Source organism: Globicephala melas, chromosome 2 (assembly GCF_963455315.2).
Source record: "Globicephala melas chromosome 2, mGloMel1.2, whole genome shotgun sequence".
Taxonomy (NCBI): Eukaryota; Metazoa; Chordata; class Mammalia; order Artiodactyla; family Delphinidae; genus Globicephala; species Globicephala melas.
The window spans coordinates 113,189,112-113,214,134 of NC_083315.2; the positions used below are offsets into that span (position 1 = coordinate 113,189,112).

Here is a 25,023-nt window from a genome sequence, read left to right on the forward strand (position 1 = left end):
CTATTCCTTCACCATGTAATGTCTGACAAGCCATCTAATTGCTCTGAGTCTGTTTCCTCATCTGAAAAGAGGAAGAGCTGTCTCAAAGCTGCAAGGAATAAACATGTGAGGGCGCGTAGCACAAGCCTGGCATAGAGCTTATTCTCTGAGTATGCAGAGTCATCTTACCGACTGCACTACATCAGGACACGAACCTCTGACCTTGGCCTTGCAAATGTAAAGAGAAGATAAGCCACAGTAAGTCCAGGATCTCAAAGGATCTAACCTATCAACAAGGAAAGATAGCAACATATTAAAAAATCACTTTTGGATGGGAGTAGAGTCGATCTGAAGCCAGACTGGGTCTTAAACATAAACCAGCATATATTAGCCAAGAGTTCAACTATAACCAGCTTCATCTTGAAAAGAACTATTTATTTCCATTCTGTTTTGACAATAGTCTCTAACCATCTGGCTAACCAGTATTCTTTTCATGCCATTCAAAAGAGTCAAGACTGAAGCTAAGTCAATTTTGTATTACTTTTATTTAAAATAACTTTACCAAGTACATTCCTTGGGCTTGTCCTCATAGTTGATCAAATATAAAAGTACCCGACATGTCCAAACCCCTATTTTATATAAACTGCTGACCCAGCATGGCATTTCCCATCACTGCTTCCTAAATCACAGGAAATTTCAAGACCGTAGGGCCAAAAGAAATTAGGATGACCCAGCCTCTAAAAAACCTGATTTAAAGAAGAAAACCCAAATCATATCTGAATGGATAATTCATGATCCAGACAGCCCAGCATTTAATTGGTATTAACTACTCCACTGAAGACCTATTTAATGCACTTAGGTAACACTTTTTATTTCCATGAAATTGGATCTTTGGTTCAAAATTTAATCTCCTGCCAAGGACTCTGCACTATGTAGGTGACGTAACACTGAGGTAGGCTCTTAACATGTCATTGCCAGGAATATAAAAGAAATTGATCCGATTATTTGCTAAATAATGTTTCTTCATCAGGGCTAAGTCGTCCCCTAAGTGTGCTGTCACAGAGAGGAGCAAAAAGCAGTCACTATTAGTTGTATTTTTCAGGACTCAAATTCAGCCATGAAAAGAATCAGTGCATTAAAAATTGACTTGATATATAGTTTATTAGGTTATAGGACCTTTGTCTGGAAGGAATAAGCAAGGCCTACGAGGTCTGATCTTCTGGCAAGTCAAAATATTGACTAAAATGAAAGATACAAGACATACTATTGGAACAACATGATATTCCTTCAGAATATCATCATTATCATTCTCATGACATTAGTAATCATGAAAAAAACTTAGCTACCATTTTAGGGAATATAAAATCCCTAATAAATAACCTTCTTCCATTCTCTCTTGCTGAAGTGTTTTGAAATTGTTCTGAAGGAGGAATGTAGTCTGTCCTATATGAAGCTACTCTTATGTTACTCCCACGGTCCCTGGACACAGAGGGCAGAATCCTCTTGGTTCAATCTTCAGATTCATTGTGGTCAATGACCTCTTCAAAGAGGCAAACAGACAGGAGAGGACACTGTGACCAAAGCTTTCTAGTTTTCTTAGCCTAAATTTACAGGTCAACAATAAGAGAAAGACGTATGTGCAAAACTTCTAGCGAGCCCTTCCTGCCCAAGATGGAGGAAATGAATCAAACCATTAAAACGTGACGACAGGGGCTTCCCTGGTGGTGCAGCGGTTGGGAGTCCGCCTGCCAATGCAGGGGACACGGGTTCGAGCCCTGGTCCGGGAAGATCCTATATGCCGCAAAGCAACTAAGCCCATGCGCCACAACTACTGAGCTCATGTGCCACAACTACTGAAGCCCGGGTGCCTAGAGCCCGTGCTCCACAACAAGAGAAGCCACTGCAATGAGAAGCCCTCGCACTGCAACAAAGAGCAGTCCCCGCCTGCCGCCACTAGAGAAAAGCCCGCGCGCAGCAACAGAGACCTAACGCAGCCAAAACAAAATAAATAAAATAAATAAATTAAAAAACAAAAAAATGGGGCTTCCCTGGTGGTGCAGTGGTTGAGAGTCCGTCTGCCGATGCAGGGGACACGGGTTCGTGCCCCGGTCCGGGAAGATCCCACATGCCGCGGAGCAGCTAGGCCCGTGAGCCATGGCCGCTGAGCCTGCGCGTCCGTAGCCTGTGCTCTGCAACGGGAAAGGCCACAACAGTGAGAGGCCCGCGTACCGAAAAAAAAAAAAAAAAAAAAGCTACAGCAGGAGAGTGAGTTTATTCAACAAGTATTTACTGAGCCCTTACTATGTGCCAGGCACTATTTTAGGTGCTGGGAATACATTCCATTGATTAATAACATACAAAAATCCCTGTCTTCATTGTGCTTACACTCTAGAGGAAGGATACCAGACAATGAACATAATAAATAAGTAAATTACACAGTAAGTTAGGAGGTGATGAGTACTACAGAAAAAAAACAGAGCAGTCGTGAGAATGAAGACAAGTCTTATCTGGAAATTTTCCAAACCAGACACACACACACAAAAATATGCTTCTTTCCTGGAAAGTCTATGTATCTGTCAGTGACCAAAGAAAATATTTCTGGCCCCTTAATGTTCATGGGATTTTCAAACAAGAAATTACAAGGATTTAAAAAATATGAAAATGGAGTTGAAAACTAAGAAAAGTAACTTGCATAAAACAGGAGCTCAATAGAGAGTTCTTGAGGCAGCGGAATCTGTGCTTACTGTAGGAGCAGAGCTTCCCACAGTTCTAGCAAATTCCATGATTCTGGCCACACTGCCAACCACAGTGGATCTGAAGTCAAATCTGTTGAAAAGAGGCTACCAGGGTCAGAAAATGTGGAAGAACTCAAGCAGCTTTTCAGGATTTTTTGTTTTATTTCCATTTCCTTTTTAAAATACAGTGCCCTAGTTTTTGTGATTTTCTTATTTTGTTAAAGAAGAAGGGTGAGCTCATTAGAAAGGAAAACTGAAAAACAGGAATGCCCACATTTCCAACTCCATCTCCAATCTTAAATCATTCAAGATGCACACGTTTATTGTCTATCCGTAGACCCAGGTCTTTTGACACCATTATCAGAGGCTGTTGGCTCTAAACTACCAGGAAGATTTTTTCCCCTTGATTTAAATTCAGATTTCATTTCAACAAAGCAACCAGAACAATGAATGAATGAGGTTCTCTAAGTCAGAAGTGAAAATAGAAAATAAATGGTGTTGTCATCTTTGATCAGAAAGTCGTATTTTCAGCAAAATGGGGCAGAGGCAGCAAGTCCAGTTTGCAGGACCAGGAAAAAGGAGTGTCCACCCACAGGATATTTAGAAATTGATGACTATGACAGCAGCCCTTTCTAGAGGTAATAACGTCATTAGGTTGTGATAATCCTCCAGAAACCCCAACAGCCCTGGATTAAAAACATCTGGAAATTGTTCAGATGACACAAATTTCTGTTTCCTGCTGTTAAGGCTTCAGTGATGCCTCTCTGTGGCATCTGTCACCGTCTAACTTCTTTGCAAACCTCCTCCTTTCAAATCAGGAAGTGTACATAAAGTGCAAGTAAGATTCAGTCCCTCGCCTGTGCTTCCAGGTTCTTGCTTTGATACCCAGGATTACCAAATCTGACAATGAAACCGCTGGCCAGCTAGGTCGTCTGCAGGTATTTCTGGAGTTAGCAAATGAGTTCATCTGGCAAAGAGAGTGTCTGAAGGTAGATGGAGTCTTGGCAAGAAAACACAAAGTACCGTACGCAAGACAGGGATGTGAATGATGCAAGCAATAGGGGGGTTCTCATCACCGAGTCACTAAAGAAGTGGCCTTCTTTGGATCTCAACTCTTAAAAGTGAATTCAGGAACTGTTACTAAAATGAATGAGGCCAGCGGATTTCAGATCAGGGTCACTCCTCAGTGAGGGCAGGTTCAGTTTTCCCTGGGTTGGGAAGAGAAAAGAAAATGAAGAGGGTAAGGAACCAGATCTGATGACTTTCATGTCACAAACGTCACCCCAAAAGCCTCCGGCAAATGCTTCCCATCTTACAGAACAAAGTTGAGCAGAGTGCCTCCTGACAGGGCTTAGCAAAATGTGTTTTCTTTGGGATTTGCTAGGTAGACAGTCCAAATGGATCATGGGTTAGGCAATGTTACATACATCTTTAAGATTTCTTAGATTAATTTTTCTTGATTAATATGCCCACAAGCACTGTGACTCTTCAAGAAAGAGATACAGTATGTAACATTTCCCACATTTGGGGACCAGGAATTTTACCTTCCCGCAAACTGACTTGGCTTTCAATACAATGTATTTTCGGAAACGCTGCTTTACAATACTGGTTGGAGGGGACAGGAATGACCTTACGTCATATTCAGTTTATATTACATGAGCCCAGTTTTTTTAATGAGAGTCACAGTCCCGTACCAATATAACAAATTAACCGTCGTTGTTGGGATCCACTGTATTTCCTTTGCAATGTGCCAAAATCATGGGCAAAATTTAACGTTATGTTTGACGGACAAACATTAATGATCAAAAGTTAACTGTTTCCCATCTATTATAAACTGTCACACAATCAGTGACAGTCACAGGGGATGTCCTTTGCATTTTTTCTGATTTTTCCAGAAGAGCTAAGGCCAGGGTTTCAGAATTAAGTCCACCAGGCTGTCATCATATATATATATGCAGTCCTGCATATATATACGGCTGAGACTGAACAGAGTATATTAGAATATACATAAAAATCTCGAATAAAAGTCAAGGATTGACTTGGTCAAAAGTCACAGAAAATTATCAAACACATACTAGTTAAATTCCTGAATTTCTTTTTGGCTTCTGCCCTTTCTTCAGCATCAAAGTACCAAACAGTCATGGCATATCTGTGAAAGATAAGTAGATATTAGAAAAGAGGTTTAAAAATACTACCAAAAATAAATACTATGAATTTCACATAACAGTCATTTGTAAAGCCAACATTTAAAACTTTTCCTATTATCAGAGGTCCATCCCAATTTTAATTTAAAATAAACTTCTCTGGTTTCAAGTCTATTTAAATGTAATAAAACATTTAAGGAATTCCATGTATGCTCCAGGCATTATCCTGGGCGATGGGAATTCAAATGGTCATGTGAATACATCAGCCTCTTACTCAAGGAGCTCAGGCTCTAGCAGGCAGGAAAGGAAATTTGACAAATAATGTAACAGGTTAAGATGATCTACACAGAAAGGGCTAGAAGGGAGTCATTCTGCTAAAGACTGAGAGACCTAAGTTGATGGGGAGAGCACAAAGGAGTGAAGCTTTGAAGAATAACTTATCAAATGACGGGACACGTAAAACTCCTGGCTTTTTTCTTTAGTTTTGGACATTGAGGCAACGATGCAATGGCCTCAAGCTTTCTACTGCGTCCCATCTGTGGGACAGACTATAATAGGAGTAATTTCATGCATGAGTTTTCAAAAAGTTGCATTTTATTATTATTACTAGTTAATGGAATTTCTATAGCACCTGACTTTTTCCAAAGGCTTCCCATCAGCATGTGCTAATGTTTCCCCTGTGACCCTGGTCATAAAGGAACTTAGGAAGAACGAGGGAATTCTGCACAAATGACAGGGTCCAATTATTGTACAACATTAAAGAAGCCACAAGCAGGCTTTGCTGGTAGAATCAGTTACCTGCTCACCCAGGGCACATCCCAATTTGGTATTTCATACGCAACTCTATGTGGGGCTCAGATCTGTGATTTCTGGAAGGGGCCACATAAACCTTAAGCTGTTAACACCTGCGATTTTGATGTAATCAGTCTTGTTAAGGTTTAGGCATTACCTTTCTACCCAACCTCTCTCCTCCCTGCGCCCAACTGCTATTCCCAATTCAGGCTGCACCCCACAGAGCTCCAATACCACCTGCTTTGGCCATAAAACAAAGGCAAATGAGAGGCAGAATCTGAAATTAAGATTACATCAAGGGTTTTCAGATTAATAGTAAACAATACTAAATTGTTCAGTTACTCTGAAAATCTCCCCATGCATGATCTAAAGAAAGAAGTCTGAAAAATCCAATTGTTGGGACATGATGGGTATAGTAAGCCCAATCTAATTTTAAGCTCAGGAAAGGGTAAAAAGGAAAAGAAATCAGAACAAATTCCTCTTTCTTTTTTTTTTTTTCTTTTAAATTTGTATCGGAGTAGAGTTGATTTACAATGTTGTGTTACAAATTCCTCTTTCTCTTCTCGAGGTTCTTTCTCTGCTTGCAACTGGCAACTTGTAAACTCATCCAGAGCTAACCAGACAGAATTCCTGTTATGTGGCAGCCAACATTCTCCAGGGGTGGTTCAACGTTAGGTTTTTTTTTTAAAGGGGGTAGGGGGAAGAAAGGAGAGAAGAGAAAAATGCTCTGGGAAATTCGGAATCCAAGATGCTCACCTAATGGAAAACAATTTGTTAATAGTTCAAACTGATGTTAGGTTTGTGTACTAGAGAACCCCAAATTTCTCCTTTAATTTTTATTGACTTCAAACAGGTTTGCTAGGAGCTTTGGGGGGTGGTTGGTCCCTCATCTGCATAGAACACAAGTTTAGAGAATTCTCTGGGCGTTTGTACACGGAGCTTCTCAAGAGGAATCGTGGCCCTGGCCGTTACCTGGTTGCATAGGAAGGCTGGACTTCATGTGGGTTCCTGCGGTCTGACCAGAAGAACAAGAGTCTGTCAAAAATGGGCTCCACATCCGCTATGAACGATTTCCCTTCTGGAAATATCCGCAGGACCCCACCATGTAGCTGAGGGCCACAAAGAAGGGAGATTATGCCTCACACATAGTCATTATCAATGGTACGTCAGCCTCACCTAGAAACAAAGCCATCTTCCAGCCGCCACTCCAAGCGCATGTTACTCCCAAATTTTTACTTCAGCCTCATCCTTTGTATTAAATGTTATTTCAAATTTGGCTAGACATATCTCCTTATTCACTTCCCACCAAATGAAGCCTTCCCACCCTCATAATCACGGAGTCCATGGATACAACATGGAGTACTACTAGGTCAAATCGTACAGAATTGCCAATATTCGACTGTTTCTGACCTATAACCCCCTCCCGCCCCTCCCCCCAGCAATTTCATAGAGTTCAGTCTAATATTAACAGCTCCCTAGGATAGGGACCACACAATAACCTCCCCTTCAATTAGAATTTACAGCTTTCTTTTGAGCTCCCCTATCTCCTATCCGATTTCATCAGTTGAAAGTTACATGCTCTTTTTTCTGAACTCTCAGACGACCTTATCTTTCATGACATATATCACTCTCTTCCTTGAATTACTTTTTTTTACATGTACACCCAAGCTGTCCTACTAGAATAACCACGTCAAGGTAGAATTCAGACCTCACAGGTCGACGTTTCCTCACAGCACAATGCCCGGCGCTAGCAGGCACTCAACTATTTTTTGAATGATTTCATACTTTGTGATTTATCATCACTGATCTGACAACTTTACCCTCTTGCCTATAACGCTACCTTTCAAGATTTCAAAGGACAACTAAGGGATATATTTCAGTCACGTTACCAATAGGGAGCCGACACAAACCTTGTCACGAATTCACTGGTTTCCCAGGCTTAGTTTTTCTGACCCCAGATAAAATATCCTTGCTTTATGACAGCAAGTATCTGGCCTAATGAATAGTGAAAGGAGTTGCAGAAGGTTCAAAAGCCAAATAAGCCTGAAAAGTCCTCCAACTTCTCAGACTCCTAAATCATCCCCAGCTTTCAGAAAGCATACATATTCCAGACAAATGTTTGTCAGTGTGGAACCAGACTTCATATCTCTATCTATATATATGTTCAAAAATATAAAAATAAGCCATGAAACCTTTGGCATTCACAAACCATAGTAAACCATGGCAAGAGGCCACCAGGGAGACATTTTACTCCAAGAGGGAGGACTGTGTGGGAAACCTCACTTGGGGATAGTTTAATATCCTACAGTTCTATTTTTGTGAAATTCTCTCAGTGTTGCTCCTGGCAGGGAAAAGTATGTATCTTATTCCACATTGAGACTCAAGAATCCTATCAGCTCTGGATTAGACTAAAGAAATTGATCCCCATTCCTAAAATTATAAATTATTTTCTCTTCATCAACCATCAAATTATAACCTATAACCTAATAATGGCCCTACCCACCCACTCCCATCAAATTAACTTCATATCTATTATTTTCATCTCATCCACTTTAGTACTAACACCGTAAGAGGAAAAAAGAAAAAATATGAAATAGAAAGGATTCATCAGTGGGGATTATGAACTGCAAACTTTCCTCTAAGTCATCTGAATTCTTTTCCTATAGTTCCTAACCCCTCACTCTACTCCCATTATTCCAAGTACCTTGGCATCCCAGTTCTTGTTCAGATAGTAGATGCAGGTGATGCAGCGGCCGTCACCGCTGGGGTTGTCCACATGTCGAACATAACCTGTTCCATTTCCTGGGTAGCAAGCCACCATCGCCTATGGAGAAATCCCAGGGAAGCTGGTTAACAAAGCTGAACCAATCTTCTCCCACCAGTGAACAGCTGAGTAACACAGTCTCCTTGGGTGCCACATGACATAGTTGACTGTTGGCTTCTTCACTTCACGTACAGTACATGAATTTGGACCCTTCAGCGTATGTGATTAACGGCCAAGTTATACCTTATGGCTCAGCCCAGTGGAAAGTAGTTCAACAATATTCCCACAATTCTAGAACATTTTGGACAGTATCTATGGTTGTCATTAGGATGCCCCGCCTTTCTTCAATCTTTCTTTTTGAAAAAGCAGGTTCTGGGTTCCCACCCTAGAGCCACAAAATCATAATCACTAGGTTTGGAGTTTAGGGATTATGCATTATTGACAAGTGCCCCTGAATCACTGAATCAATGGCTAAAGATACTTGCATTTACAAAGAGACAGGAACCAATGACGAAGGAGAAAAAGGTTAGGCTTGTTCAATAAAATGCTTAGGATAGAAAGAAGAGGGGAGGGTCAATGGAAGCTGTGTCCCGACTTGTCAGCATAGATGATAGTCAGATCCAGTTCATAGAAAAAGCCACAGACACATCTTAATGCATTTTTCAATGCTTGTCTTCTTCCTCCTGACAATTATCAAATTAAATGATAACCTGAAATTCTCTTCCTTTTGCCCAGGCGCTACCTGTATCAGTCAGGTGGAGAAATAAAGCAGGAAGCCAAACTAAAAATCCTACTAACAACTACTATTAGGGAATTACTATGAAGAGGGTAACAAATCTCTAATTGTTCCCTGGAAAATTTATAGCAAAGAGTAGAAAAAATTAGACAAAGTGTAAAAAGCCAGTTCTTTTCACAGGACACTGCCTTATTTCTAAAATATCTTTGTAGGGATGAGATACATGCAGGGAAGATATTGTCAACACAAGATGAGAAAAAGGATATTTTTTCTGTTTTGTTTGCTGATGTATTCTTAGTGTCTAGAACAGTTCCTGACGCACAGAAGGTATCTGATTAAATCTGATTTTTTTCTTGGAGGGGAGGGGAGTACCGCGGGGCTTGTGGGATCTTAATTCCCCAACCAGGGATTGAACCCAGGCCCTCAGCAGCGACAGCACGGAGTCCTAACCACTGGACCGCCAGGGAATTCCCTTTTTGTGTTTTGTTTTGTTTTAAAATTTGATAAATGAATGAATAGCAAACAGCTCTTTCCTCTAAACAGTAAGTTTACTTTCTGCCTAGATCAATAGAGATTTTTGTCATTTTAAAGCATATCTTCAAACATACATGTAGCGATCCAGTTCACATTTTCCTTCATAAATGGCAAGACTGTTTCACTGGTAAAATAACCAGTCAGGTAGAGTCCAAACTAATAACACTAGTGGCTCAATGAATCAGCTTCAAAACCATGGGTGCCAAGTCACTCCCAGTGGTAACACGAAGACATGAGCCAGGCATGTACTTGAAAGGCTTCTTGCATACTAGAAGAAAAATAAGGCTGAATAGTAACTTGGCTTTACGTGGATCTTAAGGCTTAAATCACCATATCTCTCAAGCATTATATCCCTATGCAGCTAGCAATCCCCATATCCTGCCTTTGAATGTCTAAAATGTCAATGCAATGTCATCTTAGAGCTGAAGTTAGGCTGTGAGCTTGAACATCTTTCAGAGGTGGAATTCTGAGGCTACTCCAATCGAGATTTAACAAATGTTGGTACCACCAAGCAAAGGATGGCTTGGGGAAAGGTGATTGGTAGCAGACAGAAATAATGAGTCTAGCTGGGGAAGAAGAGATAAATGAAGTCGCCTATAATGACTAGGGAATCACCCATCCCTGGAAGCAGCTATTAGGATTATAAGAGCCACCACTGAGCCAATAATGAAAGTCACTTAAGCCACAAACAATTATAGGCTGAATTCCCTACCAACTCAGCTTCTCCCCACTGTGAAGCTCTGAAAAGAAGAAAAAGTACTCCATCAGTGCTACGTAATCGGGCAGAAACAGAGACACAGATGTAGAGAACAAACGTATGGGCACCAAGGGGGGAAAGTGGCGGGGGGAGGTGGTGGTGGTGGGATGAATTGGGAGATTGGGATTGACATGTATACACTAAAATGCATAAAATAGATAACTAATAAGAACCTGCTGTATAAAAAATAAATAAAATACAATTTAAAAAAAATGCTACATGATCTTATATTCTTAAACAGCTTTACTCTAAGGAAAAGGTCAGTGGTCTGGATGTCTGCCATCTAATTTACTCTGCAACTAATCATGTGATCCCAGGCTTGGTTTCTTTCCTGTAAAAAATGGCTTGGGTTACCCAGCCTCCAATGGTCCAAGAAGATCTCAGACTCTATCTAAGCATCAACCCCAGAAGCAGCAACAGAGTTCTTCAGGGCACTCGGAAGTGCTTAACTGCCTCAGGACTCAGCTTAGATCAAATACTGATAAAATGAGATACAAACTCAAAAAAGTACATCCTTTTGTATGTACTGCTGCATCTATAAAACCCACCCGTAGAGAAGGAGCTAGCACATTCCAGGGGACTTATCATTAGGACAGAACTCCTAAGTGTCAGCAAAGTATCAGATTGCTTAAGGGAGACAAATATAGAGAATTTTTCTGGCCAGAGTGAATCTTCACCTTCTCTCCTGGTTCCTGAAACCATAGCATCAAGTTCAAAACAATGCAAGCAAATCATTGTGAGCCTCAGTGGGCCTGTTGAAACTACACAGGCCAATTTTATCAGTGTTTTCTGGACAAGAGCCACAGGAGATGGGTCTTGGCTTGGGCACATTCCCAGTATCTGTTGGGTTTTGACACAGTCTAAAACCAGGAGGCTAAGGATGCGCTGAGAAGCAAGGCTCACTTCAATAACGTCATGCGTTTCTATGCCAAATCATGCACGGGGCAGAAACAAACCCCGGAAACCGATCAGTTAGTTCTACAGAGCTGCTATCCAAACCTCATCAAGCCAGCAAGGGAGTTAGAGTGTACAGAGGAGGAGAACGCTCCAGGACAATAAGAACATCACCAGAGTACTTCAATGATCACGTGACAAACACGCTGTGCAATAACACCGACACCCATCAGGAGGAAGTCTCACTTATCGCCGACTTTTTATTTGCCAGAACTTGCGGACTAGATTAATATTTGAAATGTATACAAGTTTAATAACATGTTAGTGTGACCTGCAATAGCACATACAATTTAGTCCTATACTTCTATTCTTGGATGGGCAGATAAATCCACATGTCCCCTTATGTATTCACCATCCCTTCCTACAGCCCCATCGTGGACACCCCCCACCCCCTGCACCATGCCCAGAGGCTTCTCCATAGCTGTGTAGCAAAAGGAAATGAGTGGAGAGGGGTGAACCCCTCCCAAGCTCCCAAACTGGCTCTAGACCAGAGATACGTGCTCTGGATACCTAGGCGGCCACGTTCAGGCAGTAAATGTGTAAGGATTCTTTGAAAATGTACACAGACCTATAGAACTTTTTTTTTTTTTTTTTGCGGTACGCGGGCCTCTCACTGTTGTGGCCTCTCCCGTTGCGGAGCACAGGCTCCGGACGCGCAGGCTCAGCGGCCATGGCTCACGGGCCCAGCCACTCCGCGGCACGTGGGATCTTCCCGGACCGGGGCACGAACCCGTGTCCCCTGCATCGGCAGACGGACTCTCAACCACTGCACCACCAGGGAAGCCCCAGACATATAGAACTTTGACAGCCAAACCCAAGTAACAAAATCTGCTCCCCAAATGCCACAGGTGGAAAAGAAAACAGTTTCTGTTAAGGGGTATTACTGAGTTGGCTTCATAAAAAGCCATATCTCATCAATCCCAAAGGTAAAGTTGAAAAAGGAAAGTCCAGGATTTCCATCCCAGTGCCTAAACAGAATGTTCTTAATTGAAACAAGTTTGATCGCATATATACACCATTTCAAAAAGCTGGCATCATTGACCTCCACTGTCATTCATGGGTGGGAAGGGGACACATCTGTCCCATCCCAGCCTCCACTCAGATTCACCACTTCTCTAAAAACCATCAACAACATAGATGTTTCATAGAAACGTATTTTACATCACTCATGACTTCAGCGTCAGTCACTAGTATGACTTGATCTTAAAAAAGAGAGTGACGTTTTACATAAAGTTTAACTCAGCAAATTAAAATAGTAATCAAGTCTTATTTTACTTACCAAATTTGCAATAAATATGAAACCATTTTTAAAGATTTGTCAAGAATAGCATAACTTCAAAGCTGCCAGGCTGAGTGACCTTTAAACTGGTATTTTGGTCCACGGCCAAATGCTAGGCCCCTCTAACTGTGAAGCAGAAATACCAGCCAATCTTGGTAAGGATTTGTATTGAATTACGAACGGTCCCTAGCAAAGCATATTTTAATAAAATGTAACCTAAACACAGAATAACCTGTACTTAACCTCTTCACACCTCAGTTTTCTCATCTGAAAAATGGGTTTATGAGGATTGACGGTGATAATCCGTGTAAAACAGTGCAAGGCCTGGCACACACTAAATGCTGCTTAATGTCAGCTATTTGTAAAACTGATGATGTGCATGTTTTTGTCTTCCCCTCCACCGGGGCTTCAGAATGTCTCCCCTTCAGGGATCCGATCCTACCTAAGTGCTTTGTAGCTTTGAACCCAGGGCTGGCAAACTCATATAGCCTGTGGCCCTTGCAAGTAACATAAAAAATTGAAGCCAACCAGGTATATATGTGTCAAAACTCTAGAGTGTGTACTATGCTAACTACAACTAGGGACTTTTCTAACCTTGGCAATGAGGGGCCGGTGTTACAAAATCTTCAGATTTTAGGACAGTAGCAGGGAACTGAACCGGATTTGTATGTAAACTCTCCTGTATACTTTTTATCCCGATTGTTAAATCAGGGCCACAAAAAAACATATCAGGCTGGATTTTGAGATCACTGTCTGAGGCTCTCCCAAGAGATCAAGCTACTCTGTGTTACTTCCTGAGCTACAAGGAGGCACCTTCCCCATTTCTCTTTACCAGGCTCAGATGTATCCTTCATCCTTCAGTGCCATCCACATTGCACAGGCCTCTGCCAAACCTCTCTCCCCTCAAGTCCTTCCCCCACATCCGCTCTGGATATAGCAATGGGGGCCCAGGATCCCTCCTCTCTTTACCATAAGACACTAACCACATAGAGTATTAGATGTGTAAAGACTTGAGAAGAAATACACAAGGCCATGCACCTTGTTTAGCCTGGAAAAACAGCTAAGCAAATGGAAAAGCTGAAGTTTTCTGGTCAGAAATGGGTCCGGTTTATATTACCTAAATCGGACAAAAATCCTATGATATCACTTCCATGTGGAATCTTAAAAAATGATACAAATGAACTTATTTACCAAACAGAGATAGACTCATAGACATAGAAAACAAACTTATGGTTACCAAAGGGGAAAGGGGTGGGGGATAAATTAGGAGTCTAGGATTAAAATATACACACGACTATATATAAAATAGATAACCAACAAGCACGCACTGCATAGCACAGGGAACTCTACTCAATATCTTGTAAGAACCTATAATGGAAGAGAATCTAAAAAAGAATATGTGTGTGTGTGTGTATGTGTGTGTAAGGGAATCACTTTGCTGTACACTTGAAACTAACATAATATTGTAAATCAACTATATTTCAATAAAAATTTAAAAAAATATATATATATTACCTAAATCACTTAAATTCCTACAATATTTACAACGCATCTTTACAACATAGTTGCAACTATGCAAAGCTTTCTTCAACAGTTTCAAGAAAATGTCACTAAACACGAGTTCACCTTGCGGCCAGCCTCTTACAACAAGGCAAGCTCTCAGTGTGATGATGAACAGCTCATAAGCAGAAAAAGGGCTTTAGAGTCTTTATATTCATTCTCATGTCATCTAGATTGGCATAAAGAAATTAGCTGGAGATAATGTAGGCACTTTAAGGAAACAAGTGTGCAAACTGTCACTAGTTATCTTGGCATCTTGCTTGTTATCTGTCTTGTTAGTTAAGAGCAAGCCTAGCTAGTTCCTTCCTCCTAGTGCCCTAGTTAAAGACTGATGTAACGAAATGAGGGAGAAATGGGAAGTATGCTTTTGGTGGGCAAAAGCAAGAGTTGTGTCCAGCTACCACGTTCCCCTTCCCAAAGTTTCAGCATCTGACCACACAATTCAGAAGATTCAGAACATCAGACAGTTAATATCCATCAGGTAAGTAATCTTGAAAACGAACCCCAAGTTTTTCACTAAAATGTCTTCTACTATTCTGTTTCTATCCTGGGAACTTCTGCCTTCCTCGTGCGCCCTAAATCCACACTAAAAATTCCTCTCCCTGAACCCACGTACCCAGAACTCTGCCACATATAACCTCACCTCCAATTTAGAGCAATAATCATTATGCCCCCATACCTGAACTTTGCTGAAATGCAGGAGCTTCAGTAATTCTGAAAATGAAAAATCAGAAGTTATTGATATAAGCAACTCTCAGTTTCTCTGGTGAAGTAGGCCTGCTGGTTCCTCCTGATCAGGCAAGAGCATCCTGCCTAGAAGGGCAGGGAATTTACCATATTCACCTGAAAACCTGTCCTCGGGGAGACCTTTTTCATCAATGCCCCTCTTTACTATGAACTTGATCCTAACTTTGGGATCATTCAACCAACTATCAACAACTATCAAGACTCTGAAACCTTCTACTCAGTTCTCTTAGCTCCTTGAGATTCTTACATTAAAGAGCTGGGCTCCCACACCCACTCTCAGAAATATGCATAGATGCACACACACACACACACACGCACGCACACACGCACGCATGCATAAGGTCACAAAGGATTCACGGCCTTGGAAGGTCTAACTGAACGAGATCAAGATTCTATTTCAGGGGATCCTGTACTTCGTTCATGAACCTGAGTAAATCACCCTGAACTTGAATGAATCACCCTTCCCCAGAAGCCACTGAAACTCTCAGAGGCCAGGAATTTAAGAGACTATTGTCACTCCTATTCGAATTCTGCTTAATTCCTCTCCTTGGAGGGGATTCAAGCAGAGTCCTGCAATTAAGCACAGTAAACAGGCCCCGGAACATCGACACAGCAATACAGGCTGTTTGGGTTTGGGAAGGCGGCGCTTCCCGCAGAGGCCTGGCTCCCGGCCAGCGGGGTGACGGCTGAGTGACAGGGCTACGTGCGCTGCGTGAGGGTGGCAGCCGGCTCACACCCGAGCACACAGCCCGGCAGCCCGCGGAGGGAACCGGCACGGGAAAGCCCTCCCCCATCACTACCCCAGTCACCAGAGAAATGTACTCAGTAAGGGCTTCCTTGCAATTATGAAATCCGCAGAAGTCAGCCAGGCCCTGGGTTGGGGACATTAACACAGGCATTTAACCGTATCCATTCCGCTGCCTTTCCTCAAATCGTTAACAACTGCCATTTCCGGAAGACCCATGAAGCCAGGGAGCATTTCAGGTGGCAATTTACACATATTCTCTCATTTAATTTCCGGGTAAAGGGAAGGTGAGCAGCGGTCACCTGCCCTGAGTCACCCTGCCCACAAGTCTTCGGTAGAAGTCATTAACCCTGGAAGTTATCATATTGACCTAGAAGTTACCTTATTCCTATAGAAAAACAAATTCAAGAGTAATCCTTAAGGCAATATGGGGGTAGGGACGTTTAACTTCCTTTGATGTGAGAAACAGACTTATCAGTAAATAAAACGTTACATGTAGCTCTCTAAAGGCTTGAGCCGAATAGAAACAAAGAATGTCTGTGACCACAGGATTGTCAGAGAATTAAATATGGTCGGCTTTAAATTCTCATCTGGAATGAATCCTAAAATACTTGAGGGAAGCCATGATAACTTAAATACAGTTGGTAAGACAAGATTTTATTGAGTAATATACAAAAATATATAGTTACCAATCAAAACATGTCAAGAAAAATGCCTTGAAGCAACGTTCTTAAGAGAAACCAGGAAACACTTTACTTGCAATTCCCAGTCGCTCTGAGGAGTCTTAACATGGGACAAGGTAACTATGTTGGAAAAAGAAAAAGTTAAAGAACTTTCTAGGAAACCAGATCTTACATTCACATTTGGATTTCAGCACTTAGAAAAATATATCTGCTGAACGAAAGGAATGACACACAGCAAGTCAGAACTAGAACTCATGAAACTCGGGAGGCACATTTATTTACTGAACAAACATGTGTACGTGCCTGACACTGTTCTATGTGCCTCCCAAATATTACCTCATTCAATATTCATAACAGCTCCATGAGGCAGGAACCATTATTATCTCCATTTTACAAATGAGGAAACCGAGGCACGAGGAGTTTAGGTACCCGGCCTTTTCAAAGCCAGTTAGTCTGGCCGCAGAGTGACCTCACGCTTTACCCGCGCAGCTTATCCTTTGTCTAACATTAACCGGTTCACCTCTTTTTTGAGAGAACTAAGATCTTCGGTTCTTCTTGAAGTATTTGACTTCTCACCCTCACCTATCACCCTTGCCATAGTGATAGAAAATCACAAAATGCAAAAAGAAAGAAAGAAAAATAGAGTGTCCTTGGTGTTGAGTCTGTGAACTAAAAGCTCCAGGGCAGTCAAGGGGGTAGGGGGTAGGGTGCAGGTGGGGTTGTATTTCAACAAAAGCCGAGAGCAAAGGAAACTGACTCAGTCCTGCAGCGAAACACTAGTTGTCCAAGGTGCCTTTGATTGGTTATTCCCACTGCAGGACAAACTCAAGCCAACTCTAAGCTCTGTAGCCCCATATCTGACTGGGATGCAGTTGGTCAGTGATCCGTCTTCTCCCCAGGCTGCTCTTCCCCTTACCTCGGGGTCTGTGGAAGGAAGTCAGCCTCTCCAGGACCTTTCCTTTTCGCTCAGGTGAACACCAGCCAAGGTTTTCAGACTTTTTCAAAGTCAGAAAGCAAATGACCAATTAAGAAAAAACTTTAAAGGAAATACAAAAGTGTATTTCCCTTGGGAAGGCACCTGGTAAACTCCGAGGAATCCCAGGGATGAGACAAATTTTCCTTACTCAGGTGCAAAGCTTATTCAGGAGATTCTTAACTCCACTACTACCACATTAATTAGAATTCACTGAGTACAGAACTTTCTAATATCAAGTGAATTAGAATACGCTGGATACAGACCCACTATGGCTTCCAGGAGGGGTGATATCTAGAGGACCACTCAGACACATGAAAAGTAAAAGGCTCTTCTGAGAGAAATGTATAAAATACTTTGGGGAGCAGCAAGGGGGCTAGAAATAAAGGAGTTGCCTGGCTCTGAGTCTAGGGGGCAGCGATGGTGAATATAATTGTACCTATGTCCCTTCAAGATGGGGCTCCAAGAGGAGCCCCATTTTACGAACGTGGAAACTGGGAGAGACAAAAAGTAACTTAACGGGACATTATAGAACCAAGCATGGTCTTCCCACTGCTAAACACTGCTTCTACAATATCAGGAAAAAGTTGTTCACTGAAAACAGGTGCAATTATTTCCAGAGTGACCACGAATGAAATTGTCTTCCTTCAAGATAACACAACAAAGGATTCTCAGACGATTATCATGGCTTATCAAATAGAGGCGCAAACGATATTAACTGGGCAACCAAAGCCCTCCACGCAGAAGTAGGAAAAGGCAAGTGCCAGCTACTCTCCAATCTCTACCCAGTAAAACCTTCGATTACAGTCAAGCTGGATTCGGTTTTCGGCTTTCCTTCCCCAAAGAGTCCCACACCTCAGCCATCTTACCCTAGAGGGTCAGAAAACCCTAGGCTTCTGTGTGGTGTTCAGTGAGCGCATAACAGATACTCAATACTGACAGAATCATCTGCTCTTTTCCAGTTTGTTCTCACCCCAAATCACTATGATGCTTTCTTGTTCTCCCTGGTGCCTTGAGCTTGCACTCCTTGCCAGGCTGTAGGATACGGGGGAGCAATACTGCGCAGATATTAACAAAGATTGTTCCCCTCCATTCAACGCAACAGGAGAGAAACAGTTCCAAATTATACTCCAATTCTGGTTCTGGAAAATTAACTTTTTTTTTTTTTTTTTTTTGCGGTACGCGGGCCTCTCACTGCTGTGGCCTCTCCCGTTGCGGAGCAGAGGCTCCGGACGCGCAAGCTCAGCGGCCATGGCTCACGGGCCCAGCCGCTCCACAGCATATGGGATCCTCCCGGACCGGGGCATGAACCCGTGTCCCCTGCAACGGCAGGCGGACTCTCAACCACTGTGCCAGCAGGGAAGCCCCTGGAAAATTAACTTTTATTGGAAAAAATAATAGAAAAATTGTGTGTGTTGTGTGTGTGTGTGTGTGTGTGTGTGTACTTAACATGTTAATGTGTTTTTCTCAAAAATTTCCCAAATGAAACAAAAACACTTGCATGTTTTAGTTTTAGCGATCAATAAGCTCAGATCTGATCAACTGATCGAACGCCGATTTTCTCACTGATAGAGAAACTCTAAGAAGATAGAGCACCATCCCCATTTAGCCTCCTCATATTCATTTTATTCTGTGGTTCTCAAACTTCAGCCTGTATGAGAATTGCCTGGAGGACTTGTGAGCTTCTGATTCACTGGGTTTGGGGAGAAGCTCAAGAACGTGCATTTACAGCATGTTCCCAGATGCTGCTGCTGCTGCTGTGGCAAAGCAAGAGTCTTCGTGCAATGCCTCACCCTAAATAATAAAAGGTCAAGGGGAATTAGAATTAGTCACCTGCACTAGTTACCTTGGAGAACAGGCGGTGGTGGGTAGAGCAGGAAGTGAGAGGAATTCCTATAGGGCAGTTTCTGGCACAGCCTCTGCATCGCGATTCCTGAAACTGGCAGGAAACATTCCAAGTGCAACTCTGTAGCATTGTTGAGGATTACTGTCCTGTCAGCGCTGGGGTGTGTGACTGTGGATAGAGTCAGATCTCTTCTTCAGGAATCCAATCAGAGGCACTGAAAGCACCTATTTGCCCTCTCAAATAAAATTATAGTCTCAATTTTCATTGAATTCCTTATCATATGGAGGTAGATTTATATTATTGGACCCATGTTATAGATGACAGTGAGGCTCAGAGAACTGACTTGCCAAAGATCACAGCGAGACAAAATAAAATGTAAAACGTCCACCCCAGTGCCTAATAAGGTACTGACCAAATTAAGTTCAAATACAAAAATAAAAATCGACCTTGTTCCTAAAGAAGTGGAGATTAAGGTCCTGAGATGCTGCCTGCCAGGGTCTGAGCAAGGACCAGAAGCCAGGGTCCTAGTCTCATGGTCCCGGGCTTCTCTGAGGCAGACCTCTAAGTATGAGCTGCCAGGATCTGATGTGACTTGGTACTTTCTAGGGCCAAGCATAGAGTATCAGAACTAAGAAAAAAAAACCTTACAAAGCCAAAGTCCCTCCTTTGAGATGGTCCCTCACAGCCTGTTAATGTAATAAAATAGTTAAACCCTTTAGCACCAAATTAGGGAAGAAGTTGTAAAACCTTTCTTTCTCTTTTTTCTTTTTTGGCCTAACAAAATATTTATAGCACGAATGGATGAAGAAGTTGTGGTACATATATACAACGGAATGTGGTATATATATACTCAGCCATAAAAAGGAACGAAACTGAGTCATTTGTTGAGACGTGGATGGATCTACACACTGTCATACAGAGTGAAGTAAGTCAGAAAGAGAAAAACAAATAACGTATATTAACGCATGTATGTGGAACCTAGAAAAATGGTACAGATGAACCGGTTTGCAGGGCAGAAGTTAAGACACAGATGTAGAGAACAAATGTATGGACACCAAGGGGGGGAAACCGCGGTGGGGTGGGGATGGTGGTGTGCTGAATTGGGAGACTGGGATTGACATGTGTACACTGCTGTGTATAAAATTGATGACTAATAAGAACCTGCAGTATAAAAAACCAAACAAACAAACAAAAAAAACCAACAAATACTAAACTTTCTTTAGGTTATTTGTATGGAAATACGTTAATATAAATGTTTCAGACATTACATGAAATTTCTAAAAAATATATATATATATATATTTATAGCTATTTTTTTGACACCCTGACATCCTTAAAATCAAAGTTCCTTTTAAAGATGAAATTAAGTCAACAGTAAAGGACTACTGGAGGCACTAAAAATATATATCAACCTTAATAGTCTCTGCCTTCAAAGAATTTATAGGTACATAAGGGGCAGGCAGGGTAAGCAGCAAAGAAATAAATCTACTGGGGTGGCCCGGGTTGAGCCACCCACAGAGTTCTAGGAAGCAGAAGGGAACTTCACGGAGAAGGCAGGAGGATGGATTTTTGAGGAGAAGACAATGAGGAAGCTTGGTTTGCCCGGCAAATCCGTTTCTAGCACTTCAGGGATCTGGAGGGAAGGAAGGCTGTCAGTGGGAGATTAAATGTAGAAAGGTCAGATGGGGTCAGACGTGGAGGGTCTTAAATGGCACGCTAAATTCACAACATATACGGTGGACAATGGGGAGAGAGCACGGTTGGGTGTGTTTTTGGTTTTGTTTTTTTAAGCATGGAGACTGCTTGATTAGCGTTGGGTTTTACACTGCTTAACACCGGCAAAGCTCATTAAAATGGATCACAAGGAGAACAAGAACCAAGGGCAGGTGATTGCTCTCTCTTTTTTTTTTTTTTTTTGCGGTACGCAGGCCTCTCACTGCTGTGGCCTCTCCCGTTGCGGAGCACAGGCTCCGGACGCGCAGGTTCAGCGGCCATGGTTCACGGACCCAGCCGCTCCGCGGCATGTGGGATCTTCCCGGCCCGGGGCACGAACCCGTGTCCCCTGCGTCGGCAGGTGGACTCTCAACCACTGCGCCACCAGGGAAGCCCAGAGCAGGTGATTTCTGATTAAAGTAGGTATCTTTAAAATACTTCCCTCCTCAAGGATTTCTACTGTGAAAGAGAAACAAAATTTAGTTTTTTAAAAAAAGACAAAACTTAAGGTTCCACAGGGAGCCTAAAAAAAACTCTCAAAAAGCCAAAACAGCACAAAATAGCCAAATTTTGAGCAATAATATTGCACGTTCCTGAATGAACCTTCAACGTTTAAAACAGTTTTGTTTACCTACTCCAAACAATCAAATTAAACTGCAAAACAATATAAATAGGAAAGAAGCCATCCAAAAAAAAAAAAAAAAAAAAACAAGACTCACTGCCAACTTTGTGTGAGGTATTGAGATTTCTAAGTAATAGTCCCTCAGGTTTGACTAGACAGATAAGTAGAACTGGGAGGGGATGTGGAGGGAGGGGCACAGGCAGGATCTGTGATCTATTTGTCTGGAGAACACAGAGCAAGCTCCCCCCAAATGTTCAGACTGTTTAAAACAGTGTCTCTTTACTTCCAAGCAATGTTCAGAAAGAAGAGTATTATCCTGAATACTTCAAAACAACTTCAAGTTGCCCTAAGAGAACCAAAACTAGATGTCACTGCCACCTGGAATTGTGTTTTTCCATTTGTCTTCTTCCCACTGGCAAATAATCAAGACTACTATCATATTCTTTGAATCTCTGTATTTTGGAATTATTTTTATATGGTGATGTTATTTTGGCTTCATTTTGGAAACAAAAATAAAAGTTAATATGAGATAGGTACATTTACTCCAGAACTTGAGAAACAGTGATCATTGCATCTCCTAAAGAATGAAAAATTGGTTTGACTAAAAATAGAACTACCATATGACCCAGCAATTCCACTCCTGGGTATATGTCCAAAGAAAATGAAAATACTACTTTGAAAAGATACATGAACCTCAACGTTCATAGCAGCATTCTTTACAACAGCCAATATATGGAAGCAACCCAACTGTCCATCCACAGATGAATGGATAAAGAAGATGTGGTATATATACAATGGAATACTACTCAGCCATAATAATGAACGAAATTTTGCCATTTGCAGTAACATGGATGGACTTGGAGGGCATTATGCTAAGTGAGATAAGTCAGATGGAAAAAGACAAATACCATATGAATCACTTGTATGTGAAATCTAAAAAATACAACAAATGGACAAATATAACAAAACAAAAGCAGACTCACAGATACAGAGAACAAACTAGTGGTCACCAGCGGGGAGGGGGGCAGGGCCAAAATGGGAGTGGGGGAGTAGGAGGTACAAACTATTGGGTGTAAGACAGGTTCAAGGACATATTGTACAACATGGGGAATATAGCCAATATTTCGTAGTAACTGTAAATGGAAAGTAACCTTTAAAAATTGTATAAAAATAAAGGGCTTCCCTGGTGGTGCAGTGGTTGAGAGTCCGCCTGCCGATGCAGGGGACACGGGTTCGTGCCCCGGTCCGGGAAGATCCCCCATGCCGCGGAGCGGCTGGGCCCGTGAGCCATGGCCGCTGAGCCTGCACGTCTGGAGCCTGTGCTCCGCAACGGGAGAGGCCACAACAGTGAGAGGCCCGCGTATCGCAAAAAAAAAAAGTATAAAAAATAAAAATAAAATTAGTTTGATTTAAGGAGGTATTAACATTGTACTGAACATGGAGGACACTCAGTAAGTAGGAACCAAATGAAACCAACACAAGATGTGAAAGCCTGCATTACACAGCTACAAACCCATGGGTCTGTAAGGCTGGGACTGGGCAGAGGCAGGGGGTAAAAAATATGACACTCAGTCACTACCAGCTCACCAAAAACAAGAATAGGGACTCACCTATAAATCAATATCAAAAGTAGATACAAAATTAAGGTAAGAGCCATATTGGTTTAAGATTGAAATAATCGAGGGAAACAGGGTACAAATTTCTATGTATAAAGAACCAAGCTAACTAATCTTGCCTGGCAAACAGACACATAGTTCTGAATCTGAGCCAAAGCAACGGCTCCTGGCAATCTGCCAAAGCCAAATTCCTCGGTCTGGCATCATAAAATGATTTGTCTGTCGAATTTACAATTCCAGTGTCTCTGGATTCAGCTACCCACTGGGCACCCCTGGCAGTTGCCCAGCAGAATACCTCTGAACTATCATTACTGTCAGGACATGGGCATTTGACAAACACTGGAGAAAAATGACACTCATTTCTTAGAGCAATATTAGTTAACAGCTACAAAGTGCTGCTACAAAGGAATTATCAAGTCTGTAGCTATAATAATTAACGAAGAGTTAATAACCTTCTCCGTAGTGCTAACCTGCAAGCTGCTCCTTGGTGTTCAGTAGACATGGGTCAAACTGTCATTTAATTTACTGGAGGCCACAAAGGTGAGTCAAAATCAGAGGTCTTGCCAAACTGAGCAAACATGGTCCAAAGGCGAGATGCCCTCTGAACTTTATCCTCAAGTGCTAGGATGCTTCTCAGATGCGACCTGCTTATCATGGGTTAAACTCCACCCCCAGTTTTAAGCTCATCAGAGAAGTCTCCCAGACACGGTGCGTTTTCAGTATAGATTTGTAACACGCAACTCCAAGACTGCCTGTTATTTATAAAATCTGAAAATTTTCTAGCCAGAGTTGGGAATCAGGGAAGAATTTACAAATTTTGCTTTAGCTGAGTAAGGTCAGAAAGGGAAATAATTCATGATACCCACAAGTCGAGTGCACAGATTGGCTACTTAATTCCCACCTAAGGATGGGTGCTAATCAATTTTAAGTCAGAATTATATTTAAAAATTATAAACCACTGGCCATCTGAATTTTAACATCTGTTTTCCACATAAATAATTCTGAAAACGGTGAACATATTCTAATTTCTTCAAAAAAAGAGCCAGATGGACAAATGAGATAAGCAACTGTTTTAAGATATTCCTGGTAAATTAAAGAACCATGATTGATTTTAAGAAGCTACATACATCCTAGCCCTAGTTTTCTTTAGCTTAAAGTAGTTAATAAAGTAGAGCAACTTTCCTCTTTTCCTTAAAAAAAAAAATTCCCAAATAAGACACTGATGCAGCTGACTTAACCTACCGACCGTGTCTCCCAGTCCACCTGACTTATGAAGCAACCCCAACCAAGGTAGCCCCTTCTCTATTAAAGCACTTTGCTCAAGCCCAAGACCTACTCCAATCTCTCCTCAAGGACCTATGCAAGACCTCATTGCTCCAAATACAAAAGCCACCTAATTGCTGAATGATTGAGGAATTGGACAAATGCAATTTCTGATACCTCCCTAGCTCCAAAAACCTTTATTATTAAAGTCCTAATAGTTGTGGTCACTTATTTTAGTCACTTCATGTTAAGTAAACAGAGAAATTGGACAAAGCCCAAAGAAGAGAAACAAAAATGACTAATCAGTGTAAAACTGGTCTGTTTAACCAGAAAAAGAGAAAACAAAGTTGGTGACAACCATTTCACGCCACTCAACTTTCAGCTTACTTCTTTAGGTGCTTTTATCATCCCTTTCCACCACCTTTCTCCCATCCATGTACAGATCTACCGCAGTGCAAGGCATTTAATGATTTGTGAATGAATAAATTAAATTGATACCCCCGATTTCCCGCTTCACTGCAAGCAGACAAGGTCGTGGTGGAGTGGCCAGTGGCCCAAAATTGAACAAAAGAAATTATAAA

General features: G+C 41.8%; 1 protein-coding gene across 1 annotated transcript in view; it reads right to left on the reverse strand.

Moving 5' to 3' along the window:
- Positions 1 to 2,244: 2,244 nt before the first annotated feature.
- EGLN3 (egl-9 family hypoxia inducible factor 3) overlaps positions 2,245 to 25,023 on the reverse strand; it is a 28,427-nt gene continuing 5,648 nt past the window's right edge. The window contains exons 2-5 of the mRNA XM_030854768.2: positions 8,355 to 8,474; positions 6,623 to 6,759; positions 4,790 to 4,863; positions 2,245 to 3,922 (exon numbers count right to left, since the gene is read on the reverse strand). Of these exons, the coding sequence (XP_030710628.1) occupies positions 3,891 to 3,922; positions 4,790 to 4,863; positions 6,623 to 6,759; positions 8,355 to 8,474 (363 nt within the window). The 3' untranslated portion in view covers positions 2,245 to 3,890. The remainder of the gene's footprint in view (positions 3,923 to 4,789; positions 4,864 to 6,622; positions 6,760 to 8,354; positions 8,475 to 25,023) is intronic.